This window comes from Synchiropus splendidus, chromosome 13 (assembly GCF_027744825.2).
Source record: "Synchiropus splendidus isolate RoL2022-P1 chromosome 13, RoL_Sspl_1.0, whole genome shotgun sequence".
In the NCBI taxonomy this organism is placed as follows: domain Eukaryota; kingdom Metazoa; phylum Chordata; class Actinopteri; order Syngnathiformes; family Callionymidae; genus Synchiropus; species Synchiropus splendidus.
The window spans coordinates 14,590,538-14,604,850 of NC_071346.1; the positions used below are offsets into that span (position 1 = coordinate 14,590,538).

At 40.6% G+C, this 14,313-nt stretch overlaps 1 protein-coding gene across 1 annotated transcript in view; it reads right to left on the bottom strand.

Moving 5' to 3' along the window:
• LOC128769343 (uncharacterized) overlaps positions 1-14,313 on the bottom strand; it is a 269,837-nt gene that overhangs the window by 121,048 nt on the left and 134,476 nt on the right. Inside the window, exon 5 of the mRNA XM_053882992.1 lies at positions 9,183-9,477. Within this exon, the coding sequence (XP_053738967.1) occupies positions 9,183-9,477 (295 nt within the window). The remainder of the gene's footprint in view (positions 1-9,182; positions 9,478-14,313) is intronic.

The window sequence follows — 14,313 nt, forward strand, 5'->3', positions numbered from 1 at the left end:
GCGACAAATACAACCATCCGTCCCTAACAGTTTTAATACAATTGCCACATGAATCCAGGTGCACTGAGATCTTTCCACCTCTGGATCAAGCCCAACATGGGATATACAGTATCTTATCAGTTTCAATAAGCTTCACTGCGCACAAAAATACTACAGGACAACAGTGAAAGGCAAAGGAAGTAGTGATCACTAGGCTTTCACAAGCCAGTGCTACTCATCTTCCTCTGTCTTTCAAAAAAAGGTTAGGAGGAAATGGCCACATTATACCAGGTGCAAGCCCCAATCCACTTGTTACTGTGGGATGTATGCTTTAGACCAGAGGTGGGCAGTTAAATTTCCTAAAGGGCCACATTATAAGACAGTAGTGAGGGGCCATCATGCCAAAAGGAAGGCGGCGATGACTAAGAAACATGACGGGACAAAAAAAATCTTACGTAACAAAGAACGAACCATTCAATGGAAGCAAAGATATTAAGTGCAAATATGGCATGAAACCTATAAAAATATTGCATTTATTAGGCAATTATGCAATTTAAGTTGAATATAAATAATGAAACTAGAGCAAAAATATCTATGAAATATTAAAAGGAAATTAGAATATATATATTTTCAATTTTCTTTTCATGTATTTTGAGGAACAAAAAATACTCACTAAAATGGCAGATGAAAAGAAATTTAAGTCCTGAACATGTTATAATCATTCTTGAAATAGTAATGCTAAGAAAGAAACAAGACAAAATTACTACTTATCAGTTGTATAGTTTTAGTCCGACCTCATGAGGGCCGCAAAAACACAAGAAAAGGGCCGCATATGGCCCCCCGGCCGCACTTTGCCCAGGTCTGCTTTAGACAGTCAAATTGTACTGTGTGAGGAGGTGCAAGCATAAGCAGATGGCTCAATACAGGTTGGCAGTCAGCAGGAAACGTTTGCTGAAAACACACAACCCTTAAAAGAAGATAATTACATGGTGTTTTCAGAAGGCAGAACTTGTCAAAGCGAAAGAACGGCACATTCAGAGAGACGCTGAAAAAACAATGCAGCCCACAGTTACACTCACTATTGTGATGACAGTGAGGAACATATACTGAATAGAGACTGATCAGATTTCAAATTTTCGACAGCTGTGAGTAGGATTGTTTGGTATGTAGCATTTGAAATAAACAGCGATTGAATCTGTCTCATCCAACCTATGTTCTTCTCTGAACAACCAAGGGCAGGACTGACAAGGAAGTGGGGCTTAGGCTGCCAGAGATTTTTAACTTCCAAGTGTGGATTTCAGCTTCCATCTTGACCAAATTTCATTTTTTTTATACCTGGAATAATATTTTATATAAATACATTGTTTGTATTTCTTTCCTGTCATTTCAGCCGACAATGTCTATGTGACTGATACTGTCCAATTCTGCTCTTTTATTGGGTTTATTTTGACTTCTTTACCTATTTCTGTTTTGGTCGCTCATAAAGGAAATGAGTCACAAAAGTAGAAGTACTTCTGGAAAATGTCGAAATGAATAACCATTTGAAGACTTTGAATTGCATTTAGCTTTGAAACATAAACAATACCTGGTGGTGTCAAAAGTTTATGACAAACTCCAAAACAAGCATGGCGACTGTGGTCCGTATCCGTAGGCTTTGTGGAAACGTGTAGAAATATGACCAAAGTGGACGCAGAGCACAGGCAGAAGACTGCGTCCGTATCTGGATCCTTGCGTAACGTTGAGCATAAAAGGGCCTTCAGACATCAACATCGCGACCCAAGATCAGTAGGAAGTGAGGAAGTGAATTGTTTGCATGTCCCTTGTGCCAGTAGGACATGACTCTCCTGTCCTCTTTCAGCTACCAGATGTGTCTGAGAGTGTGTGTCTTCATGTCGGTTGTCCATGTGTCTGCTTGAGCACATGCGCTCTTGTAAAGTTCAAATGAAAAATATACAGTATTTTGGAATAAAGCGACAGAAAGAGATCCAGAGCGGGCTGTGTGTTTGTAAAGGGGGAGGAAAGACAGGGAGGAAAATGAATGAGGTGCCTGTAGCTTCACCGCTTTGTCCTCTATTAGCATCAATCACGGCATCATTTTACAAGTTGCAGCATCTCATACACACGAAGAAAATGTTATGATGGCTTCCATAATTTATATTTTATGAGCAGTTTATTATTACAAGATGTACATCTCTTAAATGACTTAAATGTTGCACTCAATCAGTCTCACCGCTGTGAAACGCAGAGTGTTTAATCAACAAAAAAGGAGGCTCATAGATCCTTAAATAAGTTGTGGTGACAGTTTTATTAAAACGAAAGCATAAATCTAAAACATTACCATCTCCCCCTGAATTGCATTTTAACTGAATGGTTGTATTTGAGAGTCATTTTGGGGGTGGAGGGATGTGCGAGCATGTGTGTGCGTGTTCATCTAGCAGATCCAGCCGTGAAATCTGATCAGAGAAAGCAGAAACCGAGATGCAATTTCATGGCAAGAAGAGCTGTCTGGAGATGAATTAAAGGTCTGCGGTGAATGTGACCATCTCGGAGCGTTGCAGGGAGCTGATGGTAGCAGGTGAAGCGTAGAAACGTGTGTGTGTTCGAGTGTGTGTGTTCGAGTGTGTGTGTAGGTGTCCTACATTTAAGAGTACAACTGCTGTTTCAACGTCCTTCACTGTGGAACACTTTTAGAAACTGGACGTCCTCAACAAACTCACCCTGATCTATGTCTTCAAGCGATGGACACGCCGATGCATCACCCCAGATATATATATATATATATATATATATATAAAAACCAAGTAACGCTCTGTCCGAGACTCGCCTCATCCCTGTCCCAGCTCCATCCCACAACAGGACATCAAACCCTGGAGTGAGCGCTCCAGCCTCGGAGGTGTGGAGAGCGAGCTCCTCCCCTGTGACACTCTACCACGGTCCAGTGTGGAGACAGGAAAGGTTTTACACCTCAATATGAAGAAGAAACAGTCAGTAAATGTAGCTAACGGGACACGTCTGCATACAGAGGCTGCGTTATACACAATAATAAAGTGCGTCGTGGGTCAGCTGATGGGTCGCACACGTTATTTTTTTCGGGCTTTTTTTCGGGGGCGTTCGAGTTCTGGATTTTCGTTCGACATCCGAAGCAAATAAAATCTCTAAATTTTTGTTCAAACTCCGATTTGTTCGAATTCCGGTACCACTGTGTATATTGAATATTGAAATTCTTATACAAATATTTTCAAGACATTAAAAGAGCTTTAGTTTAAATAAGGTTATATAAAAACTTGTGATTCATTGTGCTATTGTCAAACTGATGCAAAATAAACAATATTTTGTTATTTAAATGTCAACAAGTCAACATCAATTTCACAACTAAGACAAGTCACTATCCAGCCAGCAAGTCGTAACAAGTCGGCAGCTATATATGTATTTGTTAAATTTCTCAACAGCAATAAAATGTTTATCATTAAAACCGCTGCAATTGCTGAGCCCACTCTCTTTGAACTTCAATGCACAAAAGAGGCTTTCAACACCGTGGATGAATGGAATTGTTGTGCACACTTCACATGGAGGAGCATCGCAACACTCTGGTTGATCAGACACAAGCAGGTTAATCTACGTGTCTGGCTAATGACGTCTCTATTTATTGAGTGTGATCATTCACAGATCACCTCAGGCGTCTGTTGGACGTGGGGAATTACAGTACCAAGGTGTTAATTGCTGCAACACATGGTTTTTTGTCTGCATAAAAGCCCACACCCTCAGTCTGTCGAAACTATTCATGTCAAAGATGCACCACAGGATGGATGAGCAGGAGATGGAACGGTGCAAGTGCAAAGGATTCTGAATTTTTTTGTTGGGCTTCTTTTGAATTTGAGCAGTTCTTTTAAGAAACTAAGGTTCTCCGGCTGAAATAGTCTCTCAATTCTTCACTTTGAATTTCCATGCTGTCCACTTGTATAGGAATAGGAATGGGAACTTGAACAGAGGAACTTGCATGACTATTTTATTTTTTTTTCTGCATTAAAGCGCGGTCACACTTTAGTCCGCTGTCCGTTGCACACCGCATCCATGTTTTTTGTTTTTTACAAATCTTCCTAGAAGGCAGCTTCTTCTTACAGTCAGCTGACTGGGTAACGGAACAAGGAATGAAAATGGAAAATTTTGCACGACAATTGGAAACCATGTGATGGTCAACCTGAACCAACCATAAAAACAGAAAATATATTTAATTTAAAATTAAAATATAATACATAACATATTAAGGGGTGATGTAAAAAGAGTCTGATTCATTAAATACTGTCTGAAAATATATAAATAAATATAATATAAATATAAATAAAATCTTATTTAGTCTAACCTGAAAATTCGGGGGAAAATTCATTCAAATTTATTGTATTATTGTGTCAGATAAAAAAAGGCTTAAAAACCAAATCAGACGTGTGTAGTGCTGAAGTTCACACATGATGAAACATGAAGAACACATTTCTGAGCAACAGTGATGTTGAACATTGAACTGAATCTGTTTCTTGCAGATATTTAAATAAATTAAATCAATAAACGAATAAGTGAGCACATCAAAAGAAAACTCACTCCTGGTAGTCAGCAGAGGACATTGAGACTGATCAGTACCAGTCAGATTTGTAGGTACCGACCTTGTAGGTAGGTAGAGCATTGAGAGTTTTCGGGGCTCATGAAAGTGAGGCTCTCAGTGGCAGTGGTTTTTAGTCATGAGAAGTAAACCTGTCTCCAAACTGCTCATATGTCCGGCTGGAATCCGCAACTTGAGTTCCGCCAGCAACGGACTTCAGTCATTATATGATGATGTTTCCGGGATTCTTCCACTAAAAACACGCTAAAACCAACACATTCAAGACCACCTCTGTGATGTTTCCACTTCGTATTCATGTGTTTGATCAATACTTCGATTGCTCCCCTGTGTATGGCTCCCCAATTAGGAATTTTACTCTCGCAAAAAAAAAAAAACGGTACTCAATATCCAAATATTTCCGAGGATGGAAATCTGAACTTTTGCTCATGTTCTGAGGCCCACATTGTTTCCAAATATTGAGAGGTTAATGGCACTGCATCATGAGTAGACAAAAGAAATATTCTTGGGTCGGGCAGAGGAATGGCTACATCGACATTGTAAAATTCTGACATAAAAGCTTGATATATTCATCATTTGTGGTGACATAGAAAGATGTTCCGAAAGAATTTAAAAGAGCCATCCATCTCTTGAGTCTGACAGCGGATATCGAGTCAACCCTTGCAGCCGCACCTCCACTGTGAGCCCTCTCACACGATATATCAAGATAAGTTTCTATCCCAGCGATTAGTATTAAATTTCATCACTTCCCCGGCCCAAACACAGCTGAGTGGAGTCGAGATGAAAAGGAGGAAGGAGAGGATGTGACAGGTGATGATGGTTACTTGTCTGGCTGATAGCGTCGGAGTGAATGAGACTCCAGAGCAACAGGGACAAAATGAAGATTTATTTGTGGTGCGGCTTGTTCAGCATTTGCCCCCCAGGTGCTGTTTTCTGTTGTACCAAATGAATATTAAGAACGGAGGGATCATCTGACTAAAGATGGATGTTAAGCGACCGTGACTCTTTTGTGCTGAAACTGGAGTTCTCAGGAGCAGAGGAAGATTTGAATCACAGTGACACAGGGAACAAACAAATACATACAAGGCTTAGCTGAAGTTTGAAGACTGAATTGTCACCCTGCCGTGTTCTTCTGCAGTTATATTATGGAAACAAAACACTGCTGGTTCCCCAATATTGTTCTGCCACCACACTAAACAATTGTAAACCCAAGTGCGCCCCTCTCTGAACTGAGGATTAAAGTAAACCATAACTCTTTCATGAGGTCTGTAAACGCTGACTGCTGTCTGTTGGCAGACAAGCATCTAATGTCACATATTGCAACAGGTTTATGGGCGAGGTTTAATGCTCCCTACAAGACAGGAGAGTAGTATACTCATAAAACTTCGGCCCGAACTCCTTAAACAGCACTGTTTATCTTAAACAAGCTCAAATATACTGTTTGAGGGTTCAACCGGATGATCGTTTTGGGATGGTTTGGGATCATTAAACCCAAGATTTAGTGCGAGTCTTGGTCTCAGGATGGCATTTTTCCACTGACATTTACTTTTATGAGACAATGTGATGTCCATGGCAGCAGTTAGAAATGCCAGCTCCCTCCAGCCGGTCGCGCTCTTGCCAGCAGGCTGATCCTGTGCCAGTCGGATCAGACTGCTGCATGTCCTGGCCAGTCCAGCAGCCCCACAGAGGCACCCTCGCTGTGAACGCAAACGTCGATGCCATCCTTACTGCAGGACCACTCTCCGGCCAAAAATCTGGACATTCACTGTTCACTTTTCAAATGCAACAGCACTGAGAAAAGACTACAGGAAATTCATATATATATATGGTAAATGAATCGCACATTTTGTGTCTGTTGTAAACTACAGGACAGATACCGATACATACATAAAACTAATAGAAGAAACTTGTCAGAGGCACAGAGACAATTCCTACTTCTGTTTTTGGAATGTCTGTTGTGTTTCTGGAATTTCTATTTCTATTTCTGTCTTTTTTCAAAGAAACTCATGTTACCTGAAATTATCCGAATTACTACTTACTACTTATGTATCAATATATAGTGTATATAATATAAACAAACCTATATATTGTGCTTAGGGAAAAAGTCATATTTTGACATTTTGCCTTACAATTATTGAGACATTTATTTACATATTCTACATTCATCTATATTTTTTCTTGCTAAGTTTCTTCTAATATGAATTTTCTCTCAGGAGATTGTCATTTTTTTTTACACTGCAAATGTTAGATTTTCTTTTCCCCCCTCTGATTTAAAATATTGAAGCTCTGCTAGTTTGACTGTTTTTGTTGATGATCTTCTTTCAGAATTACCCATGAGGAGTTGCCACAGCAACTCAGCCTCTTCAAACTTTAACCGACCTCGATCATGCTTCCTAGGTGCACCTCTTCGTGGGCTCCTTTATCACATCCATGAACCATATTGGTTGTCTCCCGCTCCTTCTGCTATCTGGTAAATGTGCATTGAAGAGATGTTTTCGTTCCTGAATTTTTGAATGGAAATTTTCAATGGAATGAGCTCTGGCACAGGCCAGAGACAGTCACGTGTCGCACACGACATGTAGGTATTCCGCAATGAGATCCCAACTTAAGTCAGATATTGTTCCAATAAGGTTGGCAGCATGTCATTGGTATGTAAATATAGTGTGTACTGAATTCCAACATTTGAAGCAACATTTGTCAGATGGATGATAGAAAAAAATAACTATATTAAACACATAAATTATAATAAAATTCCATCTTAATGGACTTAAGTACAAGACAAAAAAGCTGATTCAGCCTAAAAAGTTTGCAGCAGTCAAGCAGAAATACTTTCTTATTTTATTTTATTTTTTGCAAACCTGCTGTGTTTTACATCTCTGGTTTAATGCCTGCAAGGACTTTGACATTGTGCTGCTCTCACAGGGCTCACTTTGATGATTCATGATATGATATGATTTAAGATTACCTTGTCAGTATCGTATAGAGGCGAGGAGATGTGCACCGCTGCCTGTGAAGCACATCTAATTGAAATTGAGATTTATGTTGTAAGATGGGATTCAAGGACAAGTTAGTACCTTAGATTTTATTGTTTATTATGTAAAATTTGATTCTATATGGGGTTTGTTTGCTGACTTACGACAGAAATACTCACAAGTAACTGATTGGTTTTCTATGTTTCTTTTTTTTTTCCCTTTCATTTCGTAATAAACAAGAATCTCTTTTCAGTAGAACTTGTTCAACAGCAGCTGTTGTTAGCATTTAGCAGAGCCACCAGGAAGGTCCATTATAGTTCCGGTTCCTTTCACTGTGTACAGTCAATGAAATGAATGATTCAATATGTCTAATATAAAAATTGATTTAAAAAAATGTTTATTTCTATTTTTTTTTACAATCTATTTACTGTGTTTCTCAACATTAGTATTCTTGCCGTAAATACAGCAAATTTTGTTTTTTCAAAAACACATTAATCCTCATATTCACTTCCATTAAAATGAATAAGAAAAATAAAAAAATAAAGATATTTAATGACCCAAATGTACCAAAAAATGCTTTGCACTGAATACAAACATTTTCATGTCCTTCTTTTTCACTTGCATGACCCTAAATGGTTCTCTCTGGATTCAGTACTTCCACTTCTGACAATCAATGACCTCCCCAACTTTGTCTCTAAACTTTTCTATATCTACCGTCCCTCTGACACTCTTGTTTTTGAGTGTTCAACTGGATCCATCTATAGTTGCTCCAGTTCAGAGAATCCCATTTGTCCTTAAAATTCGGCACCAGAACCCTTTGCCTCCCCTTGTTAGGCATCCTCTCTGCCTTAAGATATCATTGTCCGGCGGTCAGAAAGTTCAATGCTTGCACTCTTTAACTCTCTCTGGGGCAACTGCCTCCCTACACTTGATCGTACTAAGAGCTGCCCTCACTTTCACCTTTCTAATTCCCTCAACAACCTGATCTTTCAGCCACTTTATTTTTACTCCTCCCTCTTTCTCTTCTAGTTCACTGAAGTACTCCTTTCTACTCTTTCCATGATCCTTGATAAACCCAACTGATGACCAGTCTCTCATACAGCCACTGCTTCGGCAACTTCACTCTTTGCCTGACGTCTACACCACAAGCTCCTCATCTCCCAGCTAATACCCCGATTTCCTTGCTTCTTTCCTTCTCCCTGATACTCTCCTGAACCTCATCACTCCTCCACCAAGTCTCCATGTCCTTCTTTCATGTTCCCTGCCGATACACTTTGAAGTTTCCCTCGACACTCTTGCCACACTTCCCCCCACTCCTGTGGTAGTTCCAGTTTTGACATTAGCTGAGAGCACTTTTCCTCCTGAAATACCAAACTGTGCAGATTAAATGAGAATTTTGTGTGTAAACTTTGATAGAAAAATTTCAGCACCAGAAGGTTTAAGTATAAGAAGGTCATACTAACAAAATGTGATGACAAAACTAGTGTGGTTGTGATAATCACATTTTTTCTTATTATACAGTACAAGTACTAGTTGCACCCGGTATGACAAGACTTTTTAATTTTTTTTTTTTTTAAATCTATACAGTATGTGGAATGTAAGTTGTTGGCGTGTCAACATACCTATGTTTGCCATCTCCGGCACGGTGGCGCTGTAGGGACCTTCATCGAAAACGGGTGGGTTGTCATTAATGTCCTGCACCCGAATTATGAACTGTGACGATGGCTCAAGGGCCCGGTCCGTCTGTCTGTCCGTCGCCGTGGCGATGAGGCGATACTCGTCCTTCTCTTCGCGGTCCAGTGGCTTGGTGACGTGGATGTTGCCAGTCTTCTCATCTATCACAAAGACCGAGCCCGCCCCTTCGCCTCGCAGGACATATTTAGTGCGACCATCATTCCTGTCCATGTCGGTGTGAAGCTGTGGGGAGAAAAAAAAAACGGGCCGCAGGTTACAAGCAGAACATAAGAGGAAACAGGACAGCAAGATAGAAGGACAGACAGGGACGGGATGTAAAAAAAAAAGAAGTGGTTAAAATGAAGTTTGTCTTCATAGAGACAGCCTGCCAAGACAAAACAAGGAGATTATCCTCTCTATGCCTTCAGGAGATGAAGAATTTAAGCGGAGACATTGCGAAGAAAAAGTGTAGGGAAACCTTGCACACTTTATTTTGCCTTTGTAGTCGGGCTCATCTGTCAATTCCAGGAGCATCGCTGCTTTGAGCCGGGATCTTCTTAATCTCAATATCCACAACACATGCTCCCGCACAAACTCGTGAGGCTTCTATTCACCTCCGAGCAGCTGCAGATGGCACGGGCAGACAAGTGGGAGCCCACGCTGCACGCTCCCTATTTAATGAAAGTACCAAATCAAAGGAATAATGAGCAGAAGGCCAATCAATTATTCCCTAACTAATAGGTGTGTGTTGGGGCGGGTGGGTGCTTGGCGGTGGGACGTGCTGTATTGATCACAGCCGTTGTTGAGCTTTATTGGATCAGTTCCTAGCGGGACGGGAGAGCAGCAGAGCGGTCTGCGTCTTCACATGCGGCGAGAGGCAACAACACTCTGACCAGAGGGAGAGAGAGAGAGAGGGACACACACAGTGTGTCGGGATTATATCTTATTATTTCTGCACCTACGTGAATCAAATTGCAACTGTGACCTAAAAAGTGGAGTGGTAAATTGTGACACTGCGAGTTAGGGGCATTAAAAGGGTAAAAAAAAAAGCAAGGGGAGGACGGCGGGTGTCATTAGCCACGGGAAGGCATTGTTGCATGGCAACAGCAAAGCACATTTGCGGAGAAAGAAATGAGAATGAGCATTTTTCTAAATGGGGGGAACGCACACACACGGATGCACCGGCACGGCGGGGGGTGAACGATAACTGTCGGAAGGCTTGTCGGTAGAAGGAGAAAGTGTGGGGAAGGAAAGAAGAAAAAAAAAAGCAAAGTCAAACACTTCACCTTGAAAAAGGCCGGGCTACGTTAATGACCATGCAAATTGGAAATTGTAATAGCACTCCATCCTGCACAGAGCGCTGAGGGGAATTCAGCGACAGCTGGTTTGAAGGGGTTTCAGTGCACCTCCGCGCCCCAAAACTATAAGTAAGTTAGAGATTTGATTAAATTTGCTCCAATCTGGGGTGAGCCAGCAGAGCGCTTATACATCCAACTTCTCATATACAGTAAGTTCAGCACTGCACTTCTTCAAACTTTTTAGCCCCGCATTGCATTTCGATTTTCCTCCCCGGGTCGTCGCGGCCATTTGCAAAATGTATTCATTCATGTAATATCTACTAGAGGTAAAGGAAAGAGGCCCAGACTGTCTCCAGAATTGGGTGATGTCACCCTCACTACACAAAGACTATGTCCAAAATGGAGGGAAGAAACATTGGACCAACACTATGGACCAGCAAAGAAGAATTGTGCCGTTTGGCAAATCTCCTTCTTCACGATGGCAGATCAGTCGATCGTCCTCATGACAGCATATGCTCAGCCAGTCTGCTCCTCACTAATGAACCAGACCCAAAGATACTTCTCGCATGTGAAAACAGGACATAGCACCTACACTCAGATCCATGTTGACCTAGCAGCTGGCCTCAGTTAAGGTCACAACATTTCCTCTGTGAATTGAGGGTCTGGGCCTGACAAGGAAACAGAACCATACAATGTATAAAAAGCACAGACATCACAAGTCGTGACCCTGTGCATCTATAATACTGTCATGAACAGAGTTAATACCAACAATGCAGACAAGAGACCGACACTGGACATAGAGTTCTTTAATGTTGCGACAAATACTAACTGTGTTAGTTGTTGGTGGGAGTCAAAGAATGTATCAAAATTCTCCACAGATAGTCATTATACTTTGTGCCAGACCAGTCTGCCAGGTAGCCTCTGATGCCCTTTGGTTGCCGCCTCCATCTTGCCGCAAGGAAATGATCAGTGGACAGCACAGCTCCTGTATTCATTCACAGATCTCAAGAAACAACAACATTGGTCATCTTACTGCGTAGGATAGAGCGTGTCGCTCCACACAGTGTGCTGAGCACCAAACTGATACTTTTCATTGTTCCATTCTCCAAGGCCTTCAATTTGGTGCCCAGCATAATCCAAACCAATTGCCCCATCTTACAGGTGAGGAGTATCCGGGACGACCCATCCACCTGTCTTGCTGGACAGTAGCCCAGACTCCTGACAGTAGCCCATCCTCTTGATTTTTTTGTGTTTCCACCATGCACCCTGCACTGCAGCAAATACAGATCATGCATATGAGGCCTGGCAGTGTTTTTGTCATGGTCAGCACTGTCTCACCGTCCATTGTCTTCATGCAGCTCCCCCACATAAACTGTGTAACACAACAAATCTAGAGGTCATCCAATAATGGACACGCTATTTTGCAAAGCTGGATAATTATTGTCTTCAAATGCCAATAGTGAATCGACCATCATGCGATTTGCATTCTTTGTGTGACCAGGTGAATCGAGTGGCTGCAGAGCCGCGGCTTCTGCCGAAGACCCATTTTACGCTCCCTTTACGTACGAAAATGTAACCCTCCTTTTCACAGCAATTTGCATAGCAGCCTTGAAGAACTGAACCTGATCGACAGCTTTGCGAAAAGGAAAATCTACTCACTAGAGCCCGGCTCACTTCCTGTCAATTTCGTGAAGTCCACAATTCAAGCCGTCTTCCTGTCACCTTATTAAAGAGAGCTCATTCATGAGCTGAATAAATATTTACCCACTTGACACCAAGGTTAAAACCAGTGGAAACATATTCGCAATGTATGTTTTGATGAGCTGATCTGGGCCAATATCAACTTGCATCCCAACTTCCCAATGTCTCCTCCTTTTAAAACTTTTTAAAACACGTAGCAGCCTTTAAAGTTACTTTTCTGCTAGTCAGATTGCAAATCTTTACTCCACAACTTGAGTGAAAATTTCACCGTTTTAGTCACAGACTACATTTTTATACGCCGTCCACATGGATCTCAGTGTTCCCCTGCGTTCAGACTCCACTTCCTAGCTCAAATATGTGTTAGTACATCATCAATATTTACTCTGAAGAAGACAAATTGCCTCGCAGAGCAAGATGCTGCTGCAAGAGCAAACCTGCCAGAAGCAATGTTGCAAAAAAACAGTGGAAAATTCCCGCATTTGCTTTATTTTGATCAGAGAGACTTGAGGAAAAGAGGCAACAGGAATAAATGCGATGTGAAAAGTGTTGATCCCTGAGGAGTAAATCAGCACGCAGTTGTATCTGACAAGTATCGTGATATATGAACATGTGACAGGTTTAATTCTTCTTATCTCTGTGTGTCAAATGTTAATAATATCTCTGCTCCTGACACGACAAGATTACTTCCCTGTAATGTTAGAACAATATGAAACGGTAATCATTTATAATAACAAATGCTAGTTGAGAAGAAAGGCACTACATTTATACAGCATCCAACATTAAGACGGACTGAAAACAGAGTCATCTAGGCAAAATAAATGGTAGTGAAGGCCTCATGAAAGACAGTGCTCAAGAGAGCACTAAACAAAAACACAAAAATACATTATTGGAAAATCTTTTTTTTTGGTAAACAACAAAAAAATATTGGATATTAATCCAATTTAATATCTTTCAGAGCCTGGTTTATTCAATTCAAAATGTCAAGACCACGTTTGTAATGTCAGATTTGGGTCATCCCAAGTTTTTAACTTCAAGCCTTGTGTACAATGGAAAACACAAGATAAGGTGCTCAAGATCAGATTTAGTAGCAGAATAACAGAAGTAGCTTTTAAAACAGAACTTAGTCCTCTCTGAAAACACGTGTGTTAAAAACACCTTCAGGATTCAAAGCAAACTACGCTCTCTTAACTTAGTTTGGGTTCATTTAAACACAGAAATTAATAAATATATTTACTTTGTATTTTATTATTAATTAAATAACTTGAAATTTATTTATTAACAACCAAACCAGCATCAGCTCGGCTCCATCGACAATAATGATATGACAGCCATTGAACTTATCAAAACTTAGATAATAAAAATAGATGGTTCAATAAACATTACCAAACACTTGCTAGTATACACTATATCTTGTTGTATATGTAGTAGATCAGATTGGAAGGGATATTTCTAGTCCCCACCTCTGTCGTCCAGAACATATGTGGCACCCTGAAAAGTAAACCATACGTTGTGTTAACCCAAGAATTGGAGGTTAAAATATTGGCCCAAAAATTAAAAATAACCCAGAATTTGTCATAAGCAAAACAAGAATTCTGGTTAAATATGATCCCTAAAACCAAGAAAATAATTTCAACTTTAATTTTGTAAAACATTCTCAGGCTTTAATGGCTGTATAAGGTCATAAATCATATTTTGCAGCAATGATAGTGTCGACCATGGCAGAATGAACTGCTCTTTGAAATTTCTGTGAACAAAAGACAGACAAAAAGAAGAATTGACTTGACTTCTTTTTCATTGTTTTTTAAAACAATGGATAAAAATAGGCCAGTTATCTGTATTTTAATGAAATCGGTGTTCTCATCTCAGACCAAAGCGACTTGTTTGATGGGCCCTGATAAAAGGCGGAAGTTTGACGGCACTCATTTGTGCACAGAGAAGTTGAGAAAGATGATAATTTGAGGACTTTGTGTGTCCAAAACTCAGCAAGAACCATCAATACCACTCTGCTCACCTGCGGCTGAAGTTGAAACCACAGTAAGTAGAGCACACTTGGAACAGATCCAAGAGAAATGAAGCACGA